At 35.9% G+C, this 17,826-nt stretch overlaps 2 protein-coding genes across 2 annotated transcripts; both read left to right on the top strand.

Annotated features, from left to right (window-relative positions):
• The first annotated feature begins 274 nt into the window (after nucleotides 1–274).
• Nucleotides 275–8,118, top strand: LOC106780119 (elongation factor P-like). The gene is made up of 6 exons (XM_022780991.1): nucleotides 275–424; nucleotides 543–610; nucleotides 1,536–1,641; nucleotides 2,721–2,760; nucleotides 7,600–7,667; nucleotides 7,982–8,118. Exons 1-6 carry the CDS (start codon nucleotides 381–383, stop codon nucleotides 7,992–7,994), a joined length of 339 nt encoding a protein of 112 aa, XP_022636712.1. The 5' UTR covers nucleotides 275–380; the 3' UTR covers nucleotides 7,995–8,118.
• A 2,374-nt stretch (nucleotides 8,119–10,492) lies between these two features.
• On the top strand, nucleotides 10,493–17,475 carry LOC106770397 (methylenetetrahydrofolate reductase 2-like). Its single transcript, XM_014656210.2, has 12 exons — nucleotides 10,493–11,130; nucleotides 11,402–11,824; nucleotides 12,436–12,496; nucleotides 12,606–12,688; nucleotides 12,983–13,156; nucleotides 13,594–13,767; nucleotides 13,870–13,970; nucleotides 14,062–14,173; nucleotides 14,856–14,936; nucleotides 15,027–15,204; nucleotides 16,673–17,007; nucleotides 17,116–17,475. The coding sequence occupies exons 2-12, from the start codon at nucleotides 11,420–11,422 to the stop codon at nucleotides 17,197–17,199; spliced, it is 1,788 nt and encodes a 595-aa protein (XP_014511696.1). The 5' UTR covers nucleotides 10,493–11,130; nucleotides 11,402–11,419; the 3' UTR covers nucleotides 17,200–17,475.
• The last annotated feature ends 351 nt before the right edge of the window (nucleotides 17,476–17,826 follow it).

The following is a 17,826-nucleotide window of genomic DNA, read 5'->3' on the forward strand; positions in this document are numbered from 1 at the left end:
TATTGCTTCCTTATTTTTCTTTTTTTGAAGATTAGATTGCTACAAATAGGTGTAAGGTGAATGTAATAGACATAAATGATAATAATAAAATTCATTCTCTTTTCAAGTGTAACCAAATCAGAGATAAAGCTCAGCATATGCAGAATAAATCTAGATTTTGATGAGGACAAGCAGTGTGTGTTTGTTCTTCCAATAACCTATCTGAAGGCTGTGTACATTTCCATTCTTTTAATTTAAATGGAAAGATGTTCAGCAATATCTGCCTTTTNCNATCAGTGTCCGGTAGGGTACATCAAGCCTTGAGATAATGGGCTTGTAATCCTTTCCTGCACTTACAAATCATTAATATTTCAGGGGTCTACGTTCAGGAGAAGACTTTCATGTTTATGTGCATGGATCATGATGGNACTGTAGTTTTGATGGAGTGAGTTTTTACAGCGTTCGTTCTAATTTGCTGTTAGTATATCATTCTAAGCTTTCGGGGGCTATAAATTCTTAGTAAGCTTAATTATTAATTTGTTTCTCTTTGTATNTGTNATCAGCCCTGACTCACTGGATCAAGTGGAAGTTTCAAAGGACTTGTTCAACAAGGACTGTTTGTATCTACGAGGTGGATAAAAGCTAACACTCCTCAACCCTTGATATCTGCTCTTTTTCGATCAATTAATATGGNACATTTTTAACTTGTCAATTGTGCTTAGTGCTCATATCATGCTCGAAAGGATGCTAAGATAACATGCTTTTTTCAGTAACTTACAAATGTGTCAATTATTTTTTTATTTTATCATTTNTATGGATTATTGGCAATTACATTTTTTTGTTTGGTTTTTCTAATCAAATTCATTGTTCAATTGCTTTGTAATGAATTTGNGTGATGATTGTCTCTCAAGTGTTTTCCCAAAACTTGTGCTACCAATTGTCAACTTCCTCATAATCAGTTGTTGATGTTAGTGTTCAGTGTGCGCTTTCTATAGCTTTGTAACAACTAAGTATCNCTGCATGGCATTTAANGTTTGTTCCAGTACTTCAATCATGCTAGATCACTATCATTAGTTTTATTCTTGTTTCACCCCTTGTTCACTGCTGTATTTATATGAAAGATATGAAAAATGTATAGATAATCACCTACCTGCAGCAAAAGTTCCCTAATTCATCATAAAGCTACCCAACTAACAGTAATTCTAGAATATGCACTACCGTTCCATNCGTTCTCNTTTAAGTCTACTCTTCTCAATCAGTTGTTGAATCACCTTTCTTTACTCCTCGCATACCTCCTGCCCTTTCTATTTTCCCCCCACTCTCTCCTCTACCCGACTCCTTTTCTCATACANTTTTTGTCTCAGGCCTTCATTTCCAGGTCCAAAACCTTAACCCTCTTGGCCTGTGTCAATGCCTTTCCCTTTTGTTCTTCTGCTGTACACTTCTGTTAAATGCCTATTAGTGGCTCTGCATTTACCGACAAGTTTATTCTNTACACTTATAGTCAATCTAGCTCTCTATTACTATTAATTATCACTTTGTTGNTCGGTTGGCAGATGAAATGAAAGTTAAAGTACAATTTTATGGTGACAAACCTTTATCCGCATCAGTACCAAAACGTGTAACATGCATTGTCAAGGAAGTNATTTCAGCCACTACAAGGTATGTGTCATTATTCATTGTTGTTCTTAAAGAGTTTTCTTTATAGTCTTCTTGTTTGCAATTTTCTCCAATTTTGTATACCAATTTTTTTTTCAGTTTGTCTTACTATCCATACTTCCTTCTTGATCACTTTTTCCNTCTCACTTGAATTTGTTGTTTAAATTTCTAGTCTTTGAGGTGTTATTTGTGTGCTCTAAAACACCACTAGCTAGATTTTTTTAGAATTTCGAACTATCTCCTAGTNACAATCTCTTGTTTGTGCCAGACACCCATAATACCCTAGTCTCTATCAGTTTAACCCATTTTAACTCTTAGATTTTATTGTTCTTCAATTCCCAATTGCAAATTTCTTTTGATGGAAATGAAATTGTGATAAGTGAAGGGAAATACCTAAAATAGGGAACAAGAGAAGGAAATTATTATGATGGTTGGAAAGTGGAAATTGTAATAAGGTGTCCTCTAAAGCTTATAGTTTTATAAAAACAAAGGAAAACACAATTTGTGATTATTGAGAATGGTAACTCCCTTGAAGCATCCACNGTCAGAAGTCCAAAGAAATATAAGAATATAATCTGTATCCTATCCCAAATCGAAAGCAAGTTTAAGGNCAAGAGGTTGCCTGTAAAGGTTAATTTGAAGTAAATTTTAGGTGCTTTGTAAAGTAAGAAGCTTCCCACTATTATAAAGCTTTAGTTGTGTAAGAACTTCCATTTGCTTTGGCTTGTGAAGTAATTTTTCCAAATAGTAGTCTTNCCCTTTGAGGGAGTTTTAAGCATCCAAAAGTTTGTCTTGGACTAGTCCCCAAATTGTTTGCTTTCTTGCTCCATCTGAATGACAATAAGTATAACTTTATACTTGCTGTCACGAGAGGGTGCTGATTATTGTTGTTTATTTGTTTTTTATTTTTTTTGTATCTGTATCAGTCAATATTTGCATACTACTCATATGAATTTATATACATATCAATGAGGAAAATCAACCTCTTGGATGGAAAATCTAGACTTCTCTGAAATTTAAATTCTTTGGCCTATAAATTTGAAAGTCATGTACTAATTTCTTCTTATTCTTCTTAATTTAAGGAGTAAAAAGGTGGTACTGGACAATGGCCTTGCAGTTGAAGTAAGTCAAATTATTCTTTATTTTTGTATGACTTATTTAATGGTGTAAATAATTGGTAAAATGTTAATCACCATTCGCTTCTACCTTTGAAAGTATAATTACTATCTAACGTAGTAGTTACAAGCAATATTTTAGNATTTTTTTATGGTCATTGCATGAACCTTATTCTAAGTCAAGGTTCTCACACCTATTGTCTCATTCGATGAAAGTTGTTGAAGGAAATATGTACCGAAGTTGTTAAATCAAATGACCAACTAACAAATGTGCTGCCCATGTCTTTGAAAGGGACCTTGGATTGAATTTATTTGTTTTAATCTTGGTACAATTAATTTATATGCTCTAGTTTGAAGACGGTTAGAATAAGTATTAAAATCTAGGTAGGAAGTAGTATGTTGGGAACCACTCCAACTCTACTTATGAGTTGTACCTAGTTCTGTACCTATGAGTTTAGTGCAGTCTTTTGATCTTTCATCTTTTTATTGTATTAGATTTATATCATTATGAATAGAAGATCAATTTTTTTGGGATAGGAATAAGAGGGAATGGATAGTTTACGAGAGAAGGAAGAAAAATACATAGTTATTGTCCTAATTGGTTTAACATGTAGGAAGGGCGGGAATTAAGGATTGTATAAATAGTGAGGGGTTTAGTAGAGAGGGGACTTTTGGACGGTTGATTTGTTAACACGCATAGTCCTGGGGAAAGGGGTTAAGCCCTTTTTGACTGTGGTGTACAGACGATTTCTTGTGAATAATACACATTCAGATTCTTTTTCCTTTCTTTGCTTGCCTGTTTCGTGAGGTGTAGTGAGTTCTTGATTAGGTTTCTTTATCGAAAATCTATCAATTGGTTCGACCTGCCGGATTCCCAATTGGAGGAGTGACGAGCACGTGTGATGGAGGGAAGAGTAGTGGCGTTAGAGGGACAATTGTGAGACAAAGGCTGACACAGTGTACCTGTGACACGAGATCGGAGCCTTACGACAGAACTATGAAGCCATGCGCCAGGATGTACAGGCGATCTTGAAGGTACTGGGGGATCTCAAACGCGACCCAAATGGCAATGACCAGGATGGTAGTCAATCATCGGTGAATGGCAATGATGGCGGGCACGGTGGGGAGAGAGGAAGAGGGAGCGAAGGAAATCAATAAGTATCGGCGAATTGGAGGAAACGGGTCGAATTACCTGCGTTCGAGGGTGGCGACCCATTGATTTAGATTAGTAGGGCCGAGAAGTTCTTTGAGGTGCAGAGGGTGGCAGAGGAGAAGTTGCAGTTGGTATTCATTAGTATGGAGGGGTACGCTGCGTACTCCGGTTCTGAGGGAGAAATCCAAAAACCTTTCTTGGGATGGTTTGAAAAGAGCGCTGGTGATCCGATTTGGAGAAGGAGGCAGAGGAACCGTTTACGAGAGGTTATCCGCCATTAAACAAATGGGCGTCGTGAGCGACTGCGTTAAGGATTTTGAGGTGCTTGTGGGACAAATGACGAAGGTACTGGAGGAGCAGCTCTTGGATATTTCATGGTGGGCCTTCAGGAGGAAGTGAGTGATAATGTGAGGCCCCATGATCCCCATGACCTTATGACTGCAATGCAGGTGGCGCGAGACGTCGAGAAATTGTGCACCCACTCAAAAATGGGCGAAGGACAGACGACCAAGAATTTGAGTTCTTGGGGAGGATCGATGAAGATAGTCTCCAGGAGCGAACCCAATCGCGAGTCTCAGGGCCGAGGTGGGACAGTGGAAAGCATGGGGTCAGTGAAGAGCGAGACGACCTAGGCCAATGACTCAGGCCAACGGAGGGATAAGGTCGAATGACGATGGAAGGGGAGAGGTGTTAGGAACTTGCCGTATTCGGAATTCATCAAGAGAAGGGAGGAAGAGAGATGTTTCCAGTGCGAAGGACCGTTCAGCCCTGGTCACTGTTGCCAGGGACAGGACTAAGGATATTGATATTAGCTTAAGAGGAAGAAGGGTAGGGGAGCGAAATGACCTCCGAAATGGATAACACCTAGATGGAGTTATCAGCGTGTTTAGCCGATGGACTGACATCTCCCAAAATGATGAAATTGAGAGGGCGAATAGGAGGATGGGAAGTGATGCTCCTCATCGACAGTGGCACCAGCCACAACTTCATACGATGGGGGTTAGTGGAGGAATTGGGCCTAACAATAACAGAAACCTTACCCTATAAGGTAAGTTTGGGGGATTGTTATCAGAAGAGGACTAGTGGCTGCTGTAAAGAGGTGAAAATAGAGCTGGGCGACACGGCAGTGGTCGAGAGATTCCACTTGTTTGAACTTGGGGGTGTGGACGTTATATTAGGAGTGGAGTGGCTGGAGAAGCTAGGTGAGGTGATTCTGGACTGGGGAAAATTGATCATGGTGTACCATCAAGAGGGGAAGAAGATACTGATAAGAGGAGATCCGACACTGGAGAGAAAAGTGGTGGAACCCAAAGCTTTGTTAAAAATGGGAGAATTCGAGGCTTGGATGTTGGTATGGGAGCTTGGAAATGTAGAATTGAAGGGGTACAACAGAGACTGTTGAGGGTTGACGGAGGAGCAACAAGGGGAGATGGAATCGTTGTTGGGTCGATACAAGGGGGTGTTTGCGGAAACAGTGGGTTACCTCCTGACAGGGGAACGGTGCATCGTATACCATTGAAGGAGGGCAGTGACCCTATCAATGTCAGGCCATACAGGTACCCCCACATCATAAAGGGGGAAATAGAGCAACAAGTTGCAGAGATGCTGAAATCTGGAGTGATACGCGACTCAGCCATAGTCCCTACTTAAGTCCGATCATCTTAGTGAAGAAGAAGGACAGGAGTTGGAGGTTTTGCGTTGATTATAGAGTATTGAACTGTGCTACGGTGTCGGACAAGTTCTCAATACCGGTGATCGAGGAACTTTTGGATGAGCTGCGAGGGGCCTGCTATTTTTCGAAGATCGATTTGAAGGCGGGTTATCACCAAATCCGCACGGGGAAGAACGATATAAAAAAAACGGCATTCAAGACTCACCTGGGCCACTATGAATTTATGGTGATGCCTTTTGGCCTCACAAACGCCTCAACCACGTTGCAGAGTACGATGAACAGTTTATTCCAGCCATATTTGAGAAGATTTGTTTTGGTATTCTTCGACGATATACTGGTTTACAGTCAGACGTGGGAAAAACATCTGGATCATGTGAAGCGAGTGCTGTCAGCTTTGGAGCAGAACAAATGGGTAGCCGATAGAAAAAAGTGTGAATTTGGGCAGACCTAGATTAATTACCTAGGACATACGATATCAAGGAAAGGGGTGGAGATGGACTCTGAGAAAGTGAAGGTTGTGTTGGAGTGGAGTACACCAAAAACCGTAAAAGGGGTGAAGGGTTTTTTGGGGTTGACTGGTTATTACTGGAATTCAAAAGGGACTATGGAAAAATTGCTAAACCTCTTGAGTTATTAAAGAAGGGAGAGTTTGTGTGGAATGAAAGGGCGGAGGCAGCTTTTGCAAGAATTGAAGAAAGCAATAACGACAGCCCCAATGCTCTCGTTACCCGATTTTCAGCAGCCTTTTCACATAGAGTGCGACGCCTCTGGGAATGGAGTAGGGGCAGTGTTGATGCAAGGTAGAAGATCGATTGCTTATTTCAGTAAAGCCTTGTCAGCAGGAATGTTGAGTAAATCCATGTATGAGAAAGAATTGATGGCTGCTGCAACCATTGCCTATTCCGAACGCTATATCGGAGGAGTTGAGCATGGATTTTATTGTAAGACTACCCAAGTCATAGGGTCATGATGCTATTCTTGTAGTGGTGGATCGCCTCAACAAATACGAGCATTTCCTACCCCTTAAGCACCCTTACTCTGCTAGGACGGGAGCGGAATTGTTCATGAAGGAGGTTGTCAGGCTGCATGGCATTCCGTAGTCTATCGTTAGTGATCGGGATCCCCTCTTCTTGAGTGGTTTTTGGAGGGAGTTGTTTAGGAGCCAGGGGACTCAATTAAAGATGAGTACGGCGTATCATGTGTTAAATCGTGTGTTAGACACACCTATATTTTGGATTTTCAAAATCCAAAAAGTGATCCCAATCCAAATCCAATTAAGTGGACGGGATTTAAAATAAAAAAATATGAATTTGGATTTGGGAAAAATCCATTTAAATAGACTTAAAGTACTATGTCTTTGGACAATTATAGATTGTATTTCAAAATTTGGATTGATGAAGGCACAAGGCCAAACCTGTAGCACCAGAAGACATTCAGGATGGGATGACTTTATGCACCGATGGTCCCTTAATCTATAGCATAGATCCTGAGTAATGAATTGCCAATCCTATAGTGGATTTGTTATTGAAGATTTTATTATGATTCCGTTAATTTTTCATATTCTGTTACTTTCCATTATATATTACAGTGTAATGAAGCTATGAAAAGATAAGAAAAAGCATTATTCAGAATCCTCTTCTCTTTGTTCTCCCTAGAGGCTACATTCCTAGTCTTTAATAAAAAATCAGGGATTAAAAGCATTTAAATGCCTAGAAAATCCCTAGAATCCTCTTCAATAAAAAATATTTTCAGGGATTAAAAGCAAAAATCTAGTATATTTGTGGGGATGAAAAATGCATTTAAATTTTTATCTATTTTACTTTGAACACCTAAATTCAACGTTTATTAGATTAAAAGATGAAATGTCATCAAATCGATATGTAGCTAACGAGTATGCTGAATTGTTCTAAAATTTCCTTCCTTTCAATTATCTTTCATGAAAATTGTAGAAGAATGGAATTAAATCATTATTCCTTGCTGGTAATACTAAATGTCTGTTTTGTCTGATCAATAACCTCCAGGTACCGCTTCACATTGTACCTGGTGATGCCATAGTTGTTAGTACGGAGCATGACTCCTACATAGAAAGGTTAGTTGGTTTAATCTGATTCAAAGAAAGAGATATTAAAATTAGTGATACATTTTTTCATTCAAGAGCCGTGTGATCAACTCTCTTGTATTAATGTCTTACATTTTTCGTCCCTTTCCTAAGACACGATTATCTTGTACTTCATCCTTCTGTATCTCACTTTATTATAGTAGGGTATAATGAATGACATTCTTTAGCTAGCTAGATTCATTTTTAACTGTTATTATACTTGGAACCATTATTATCATTTTTGTGTAAACTTGGATCAAATTGATTTGTATTATTAATAATAAATATTATCTCTTCATTTTCAGGGCCAAATCATAGTGTGACTTCAGCCAGGATTTGAATAGATATCGAAGACTTCTGAAGCAGAATGGCCCTTTTATTCACCCTTCAAAATTTTTTCACATTTATGGTTTATGGGTGAGTGGGTACAACAACTAATGCTATTATGCTTATGTTCTTTTTCAAAAACTTGGAGATATTCTTTTTCAACCTTTTATTCAAAATGGGTTCTGCTGTCATTGTCATTTCCAATAAAAGAAAAAATAAAATAAAATATATATATATATATATATATATATATATATATATATATATATATAATATAAAGAGACTTTTATATCCAATTATTACTTTTATTTTACCTTCCCTTCTCGTCCGACTCATATAGTACAAATATAAATAAATGTGTTAAAATTGTGTGTGTATAGATATATAAAATAATATTTTACTATGATACAATCTTAAAAATTCACCATTCATTTATACACGCAGTGCATAAAACAGAGTACTAATTATATTAAAATAAATCATTAAAAAAGGGAAGACATGCAAAAGTAATAGATTTACAAGCAATAAAAATAGTTATAAATTGATTTGTTTAAGAATAATATTTAAATTTTACAAGAGTAAATAATAACTTAAAATATGACTTTTTTTTTTCTTCCATAGAATTTGAAGGCGAGTCTTTTATTAAGTTATTTTGAAGAGTTTATAAAAATAATTTAAAAACATAAATATACACACTACTTATAACCTTAGATAAATTTAAATAATCTGCTATTAAATTATTCCAAGAGGACCTTAATTTATTCCAGCATACTTATAAAAACATAGCTCTTACCTTTTATTCTTACCTTGTATTATTCTTTATATCAAAGAAAACACTTTCAATCCTCTTTTACCTGTCCACAAATGTTGTGCTACTTGACTAATCTAGGGTTAAAGTTTAAGAAAAACTAGTTAAAAGCTGAAAAATTAACATTTGTAAAAATCCTATTAACATATAACTATTAAATTATAAGTTCTTAAAAAAAAATCTCTACTAAAATAATTGATAATATATAAAATGATAGGAACAAAATTTAATGTTGATATAATATTTCAATATAAATTTTATTTGGAGTGCATAATTGTTATCTTTATTAATTTTTAATAATTTTTAGTTATAAATCAATGCGTTAAATGACATTTGTTTTCCTTAAATTATTATATTTTTATATTTTATGTTCTACTATTCTTTTTATAATATATTTTAAAATATATCTAATTATTAAAAGAATAGGTGAAACAAAGGGCAAACTTTTCAATTATGAAAAAAGCTTGTTGAGTTGGCACTTTCAATTTTACAAATATACAAACACTTGCAGTTTATAACACTATGAAATCCAAATAAGAAAATAAATATTGGCAAAACTAGAGGGTTTTATATATTAATTTAACCTATAGATTTTAATTTTAAAATTTCAAAACACATTTGAACCCAAATTATATAAAAAATTAAGTATATTTTTAATTCTTAATTTTTTATGAAAATTTGAAATTCATTTCTATAAAATTTGCATATATTTTAATTATCAAATTTTGGAAATAAAGAAATATAATTATTTTCCTTTAATTATATTGAATTTTTTAACGTAATTAAATTAAAAAAAAAATTATATTAACTTATTTTTAAAATTTAAAAATTAAAATATATAATTTTTTTTTTTAAAAAAAGTTATTTTTAATTTTACATCAAAATACTAAAATTTCATTTAACCCTTATATAAATTACCGTCGCATCTTATTCGCTGTTAATTTCCATATTTCTTCTGACTTTTTATTACAGACACTTACTGCTGCAGTTGGTGGCTTCGGTAGGTAAGGATGTGGTGTTAGACCAAATACTTGTGTGGTAGTTGGTGGTATATTTGCATTATTTTTTTGAAATAGAGAAAAGACTTGACAATCTTTAGTTTAGAAATGTAGAATTATACCCTAATTATTTATTTATCAAAATTAGGTGAGGGAGAAAAATTGTATTATTAAAAATAAAGAAACTAAAAATATAAAATCTATAAAAATATAAAATGAAATGAAAAGAAAATAGAAACCTAATTACAGAAATAAAACCTAACTTCTATGCCTAACATGTTCTACTGATTTACAAAAACACAGACATAAGTTGTAATGAAAATCCTAATTGCTAACCAGTTTGAACAAACAATAAAGAATCCATAAAATTGAAATGTACACAGAACCAGGACTTGAGTTAAAATGAAGAAATTCAAATTCAAATTCAAATCAAGAAAGAAATCAAAATCTACAACGAGAATTTCTACAGTAAAAGCAATACCAAGATGCTCACGGACTGTCACCACCGTGAGCCTCGATCACCAAGTATCAGAATCTACAACGAGAATGAAACTAGACCAAAATAAAAACCCTAGGTAGCGCCTGCCACCCACTACCCGTGCAATGTTCATTACAAAACTCCCTTTATACAGGGAGAGAAAAAGAAAGAAAATGGGGGAAAGGGAATGAACCGAATAAACTTGGAATATTCTTGATTGATCTTCAACAAACTCTGGTTCACTCTGATCTTCAATCGTCGATCATGATTCTGTTCCGATCAGCTTCTGGACTAGCTTCCTGTTGGGCCTTGGATCATCTTCTTTCTTGGGCCGCTCGCATCGCTGCTTCTCGCTGACGAACCCTAGGTGCTGGGTCGAGAGAATTTGGGAGAAAATCCCAATTTGATTTTCTTTGCCTAAATGAAATGCGAACTAAAGGACCCCCTCTGGTTGCCATTCTTAACCTGAAACGCTGCGTTTTGTTAAGTTTTGGCCCATTCTAGCAGCCCAAGTCCAGCTTTGCCTCAACGAGTATGAAACTGCGTCTCATTAATCATCCAAAAAAAACTTCAGCTTATGATACCAAGCACACCGTTTCATTAATCTACTAAATCTCACAGCTTCAAAACGCGAGTTTCACTTAACCCAATTCCATATGCAGCGAAGACCCTTACCCGGTAGCCAGTTGCCACCAACCATAGTCCGCAGATCTACCTATATCACAGCAGGTCTACCTACCTTTCTATATGTGATATGTGTCGGTACCTCTCTATATAACCATATTTCCACTCCTCACATTACGCGCTTCCTCTAAATCTCCCTTCCTCACCTCATACCACAAGGTACGACTATTACGCGCTTTGTTTTCAACTCTTCCTTCCCTTTCCACTCTTCCTTCCCTTTCTTGATGCTATAATTATAAAATGTTCATAATTGGACTCAAGATTATTGCTTTCCATGCCTTTCTTTACAATTACACATCTGAATTTTACAACTACAATTAATGTGAAATGATATAATGACGAGAGATGGAGGTGTAAAATGTTGTTGTGTGAATAATCAATCTCTTATTGTTTTCCGACCTACTTACTGCTTTGTTTGGCCTGGTCTTAGCTATAAAAAAAGTAGAAAATGAAGATCATAGAGAAAATACGTGATGCCGCAGCTGATCCAAACACGGTGGTGTTCTCCTTTGAGTTCTTCCCACCCAAGACCGAGGATGGGGTGGACAATTTGTTTGAGAGGATGGATCGCATGGTGGCTCACAATCCCTCGTTTTGTGATATCACGTGGGGTGCTGGTGGAACCACAGCTGATCTAACATTGGAAATCGCCAACAGGATGCAGAACATTATCTGTGTGGAGACCATGATGCACCTTACCTGCACTAACATGCCTGTTGAGAAGATAGACCATGCTCTCCAGACCATCAAGTCCAATGGTCTCCAAAATGTACTTGCTCTTCGAGGTGACCCCCCACATGGCCAGGACAAATTTGTGCAGGTTGAAGGCGGCTTTGCCTGTGCACGCGATCTGGTACCAATTCCTTTTGCCTCCAATTTCCTCATATTTATATAATTCATTCTATTTTTGCCAATCTCAACTCGGATAGTTAGAGAACCATAGCACCCTCACTCAGGTTCTCTTTTACCAATTCTAGACTTTGATGGTTTATAGCTATTTTCGTAGAAACCTTTTTTTAAGAAAAAATTTCAATTTTGCACAGACCGAGTCCTCTNTTATAATTTNTCNGTCTCATTTGTTATTCTATATTTGATCTGCTGGACCAAGAAGTTCTTGGTTGGAGTTGAATTGGCTTGCTTCTTCTGAGCTAGATTTGGATTCAAGTATTGTGGATGGAAAAAATGTGTTTGGGGAGGGGAGACCCCACTAAAAGTGGGTCAGTCATGTTCCTTGATGTAAATTTGATATTGGCAAAGCACCTGGATACTCTGCACTGCCTGAAAATACAAAGAATGAAACTTTTTAAATCCATTGTTAATGAGTTCTGGAACATTATACTGCATTCTTAGTGATGATAAAACTNTGGGCTTAGTTTCATAAAATTTGATACTAGCTGGTGATCCTGCTAGTTCAGTTTGTCTGGTCTTGAGTGCTGATTTTCTGGATGNTAATGTTTTTTGTAGGTGAAACACATCAGAGCTAAATATGGTGACTACTTTGGCATTACTGTTGCCGGTTATCCAGGTTACACACTTCTCATTATTTTCATCTTCATTATCTCATTCTGTTAAGTGCTTTTATGCTCCTTTTTCTGCCATCATTTTCTCTTACAATCTATAGTCTTTCTCTTCAGAGGCACATCCGGATGTTATAGGAAGTGATGGATTAGCTACAGCAGAAGTTTATCAAAAAGATCTTGAATACCTGAAGAGCAAGGTCTAGTCATTGAATTAGAATCTACCCATTTTTGTTTTTTCAATTCTAGAACATAATTTAGGGAATTCTTTTAACTGTGACTTTCTTTCTTAAATAAGAAGGGCAAAAAGATTTTTTTTTTTTAAGAGAAATGCTGCATTCTTGGATAAACTTCGCTATTCTTCTTCTAAATGAAAATGAAAAGTAGCAAGTGAGGGGTAGACAGTGGTGGAGGATTCCTTTGCAAGGTATTTTTTGTTGATCTCTTTACCTCTTCTTTGGGCCCCCTATTCTGAGTTCATATTTTTTTTGTAGGTCGATGCGGGAGCAGATGTGATTGTCACCCAGTTATTTTATGATACGGATACATTCCTAAAATTTGTGAATGACTGTCGCCAAATCGGAATAACTTGTCCTATTGTACCTGGAATTATGCCCATTAATAATTACAAGGGCTTTCTCCGTATGACTGGGTTTTGTAAAACCAAGGTAAGATTTCTTTTTTGTTTTTGTTTTTTTTTTTTTTTTCATGTAGGCCAAGTATTAAGTATTGGAAATGTTTAAAAGTCTCAAGAACGTTGCTGGATGGGGTCTAAAGAAAGAATAAAAAGACACTTGAATGTTAAATATTGATCTCTCTTTATACACGTATACTTGAAGAAAATATCAGTTGTGATTTCATAACATTATTAAATAATAAACCTGAACATACACTGGGAGTAATGATTGATTCCATACTAGATTGTTGTGTTGGACGAGTGAACATATTTAACTAGTACTAGGGATGAATGTTAAGATAAAATGTTTTCACATAATATGTCTTTGTTACTTANTATTCGTGTACTTGTCACTTTTTACCAATTTGTTATATTACTTAAGTGCCATGGACTCTAATACATTGTTTTATTTTCAATGACATAATCTAGATACCAGCTGACATTATGTCTGCTTTAGAGCCTATCAAGGACAATGAAGAAGCTGTCAAGTCTTATGGAGTTCACTTGGGAACTGAAATGTGCAAAAAGATTTTATCTCATGGAATTAAGACATTGCATCTTTATACACTAAATATGGAGAAATCAGCATTAGCAATACTAATGGTTGGCTCCTATGGCATGAGATGTGTACATTTTTTATTTTTGGAAGACTTAACTTGATTGAAAGTTGATATTAATGTTTACTGTTTCTTTTTTTCCTGGCAGAACCTTGGCTTAATTGAAGAGTCCAAAATTTCAAGATCCTTACCATGGAGACGTCCCACAAATGTTTTCCGTGTTAAAGAAGATGTCCGTCCAATCTTTTGGTATGTTACCTTTGCTATTGTCATGTCGTGTTCCATAATATGAGTGAATCTGTATGAAGGATTTCTTACTTTCCTTGTACAACTCTTATAGGGCAAATCGTCCAAAAAGCTACATATCACGAACCATAGGATGGGATCAATACCCACATGGGCGTTGGGGTGATTCCTGTAACCCATCATATGGTGCATTAACTGATTATCAGGTGCTCGCGGTTGCTTACTGATTTTATTATATGTATGTTATTTAACACTTTTATTTTCTTTTCCAGAGGATAAAAAGGTCTCTACACTATCAGTAGATCAAAATTGATTGTTTTACAGTAGACTATTTATTTAAAATTAAATTTTATTATTTTTTTATGGAGAAACTAAAAGTGCAAAGCATCAATCCAAATGGGAAACATACTGCAGTGATGGATCTAATAAGAATTGTTCGAGGTTTTGAATTGTGGTCACAATTGTGTTGATATTCAAATGTGGAAATTTGTTGACAAATATAGTTGATGCGATCGCAATTATGATTCTGATGCTGATACGGTAACCTCCAAAACCACAATATTGTGGCTAAAATTATGGTTGTAGTGTAAATCGCAATTTGAAACCTTGGTTGTCATGTGAATTATATTAGTTGCCCTACGTTAGAAATCAAGGGTTTGGGTAGCATATATTGTTTTTTGTGATTATGATGCTGCATAAACTCTTTTCTTGAAAAAAAAACGAATAGAAAGGTCATATTGCAAAGCCTAATTACTTTTTCATGCAAAGCCTAAAACACATGGGAAAGGAAACAAGGCAGAAGCAGAAGTGTGAAAACTACATTGAAGCTTTTAGAAATTGGTACTTGTTATTTGATAGGGCTAGAATTCATCGTTTTTTTTCTTGTAGTTCATGCGACCACGTGCACGGGACAAGAAGCTTATTGAAGAATGGGTAGTTCCCTTGAAAAGCGTTGAAGATATATATGAGGTGGAGTTATTTTTTCACTTCGAACATTGCTAGAGTAATCTTGTTAACACTTAAACATCATCTAAATCTACACCCTTTGTTATATACCAGCGGTTTAGAATGTACTGCATGGGAAAGTTGAGAACCAACCCTTGGTCAGAATTGGATGGTCTTCAGCCAGAGACAAAGATCATCAATGAGCAGCTGGAGAGGATTAACGCAAAGGGCTTCCTCACAATCAATAGCCAGCCAGCTGTTAATGGGGAAAAGTCGGATTCTCCTACTGTAGGTGGGTGTAAAGGAAGTTTATTTTTATTTATGCATGATATTTTCTGGTCGTAGGTTTACAGTATTTTAGTTTGTACTAGCTATAGAAAGATGCCTAACTTTCTGATTCAAGTTAGATAGTTGAACATATCTAGAGGTTTTCATTTTGGAAGGAGTTAGAAGGTGTTAGGTACTCGTGGCAGGCTGGAAGCACAAACAACTACAGTTACTTGTGTCCGGACCATGGTTATGGTCAAATGTATGCCAACCTTTCCCCTTTCTGTCCTAACTTGTATATATTGTAAGGATGTGCAACATTTGTTAGAGATATGATTAGAATGCTCGCCACAAGATTTTGACAATCATCTACCTTTTAGCTAGTTTATGGGGTTAAGAGCCTAAAGTCTTGGTGTTAGGTTACCTGCACATGTCTAGTTCTGGGATATGGGAATATGCTAAGATGTCTAGCTAGCAATATTGCCAAAATATTCCCTACAAGAATCGCACAATCGTATTCCATTGAGCCAGGTTTTAGGGTTGAGTAAGGTTCATTTCCTTCCCCAATACTTTGATACCTTTTGCTATTTCTATCATTTATTTACTAGTTGTCAAAGAGGCTACTAACAGTTAGGTTGATTACCCTTTGAACATGGTCTTCCGGTAGGTATCTTTGGTTCAAATTTTCAACAAGAATAAGTAGGCATGTTAACTTTTAGCACTGGCTGTCTAATTTCTGTCCTGTCTTTATTCATAACCTGAATATTGAAGCCTGTGATTGGATTAAATAGGGAATTCTATTGAAGCAAATCTAAATTCAAAGCATGGAATCCAGCCTTTTTAATTTCTTATTTTTGTCTCTGCAGATCTGTTTTTTTTTTTTTTTTTTTTATATAATTTCCTAGTAATTTCTTTTTCATGCTTCTTGTTGGTTTGCTAAATCTGATGCTGTTGCTAATGGATAACTAGTATGGTGCCACAATTCGGAATGTGACTACACAAGGGGAAATGTAGTTATGTTATATTTCTAATTTCTTTTCCTTATTTTTTGTTTGTAAAAGTTACATTATGTCGAATCTGGCTTTTACTGATATGATTTTTGTTTGTTAAATTTACATTACAGATACAGTGGTCTAGTATTTTATTGATTACTTTAAATTGTTTATAGCCTAAAATCCTAAACTAACTTTTAGCCGATTAGGAAATAGTACTGAACTTACGGCCACATAACGGGAAGGGTTTTGTTTCAATTTTTGGATCAGGATTCTTGAGTGAGATGTGGCTATACCACTTTATATTGACTATACTTGTAAAATGAAAACGGAAGATTGAACAGAACATTGAAAACAAAATAGGGATACAGAACATATATTGAGATTTTCCGAGCAGAATATCCAGTGCATTTTATGACTGAGGGTATTGATATCTTGTCCGTATTTGTGTGTTTACGATAAATTATACACTAAATCCTTCGTTTTTGATATATGGCCTAGGCTGGGGTGGACCTGGTGGGTATGTTTATCAGAAGGCATATGTAGAGTTCTTCTGCTCCAAGGAAAAGCTGGATACACTTGTTGATAAATGCAAGGATCGAATCTCTTTAACTTANATGGCCGTGAATAAAGAAGGGAGCTGGAGTTCTAATGTGGGTCAAACTGATGTTAATGCTGTGACATGGGGTGTCTTCCCAGCTAAGGAGATAAAACAACCGACCATTGTGGATCCTGTCAGTTTTAATGTATGGAAGGATGAGGCATTTGAAATTTGGTCAAGAGGATGGGCCAGCTTGTACCCTGAGGGTGATGCATCCAGGAAATTTGTTGAAGAGGTTGGTTCATAAGGCTATGGTCCTGTAAAACCTGNGTATTTGATGGCATTGCCGTGTTTTTGTTTTCAGCTACAAGCTAGAGCTTTGATAATTCTTTNTGTGTCACAGGTGGGTGGAAGCTACTTCTTGGTCAGTTTGGTGGACAACGATTACATCAATGGTGATCTTTTTGCGGCCTTTGCAGATTTCTGACTGAAGCTTCTTATTTATTCGTTCTTTACTAATATCACTTGGTTGTCAAGTTCTTTTCCTTTTTCTTTTCTTCTTCTAAATATGATGATCCGTATATAACACATGGTTGAAGTGGCAAATTATTTTAGGGTATGTTTGTGTCCCATGCGTCTTTGTTTTGTCATTCTTCATAGTAGCAGGATGAGTTTGATGGTTGTATACGACCGAATTCCTGTTTTTTAAAATACTTAAATGAGTGAACTGTGAAAGTAAAAGATTAAAGTCTCGTGCCTTTTATATTTTGCTCCCTATTTCTTTGTTTCAGGCAACCTCGTCGTCCTATCTTGACACTTGAGAAAGATATCAGATGTATTCCAATTGCTAATTAGTTGATATCCTCGTTTTAGCATCTGCGTCCGCTGTCTATTAGGAAAATTTAGTAATCCGATGTGAAAATTTGGGAAAATAAATTAACAGAAAAAAAAATTACATAAAAGGCAAGGCTATTAAAGCTTCTATGTTTGATTTATTAGAAGGATTTTTTTTTATATTTAACTTAACATCAAGCACTTTATGGTGAAGAATAAAGAGTCTAAAACTATTATTCAGTTGTGTATGTGTGTATATATATATATTAAATATCATAAA

Source organism: Vigna radiata, chromosome 1, assembly GCF_000741045.1.
Source record: "Vigna radiata var. radiata cultivar VC1973A chromosome 1, Vradiata_ver6, whole genome shotgun sequence".
NCBI classification, from domain to species: domain Eukaryota; kingdom Viridiplantae; phylum Streptophyta; class Magnoliopsida; order Fabales; family Fabaceae; genus Vigna; species Vigna radiata.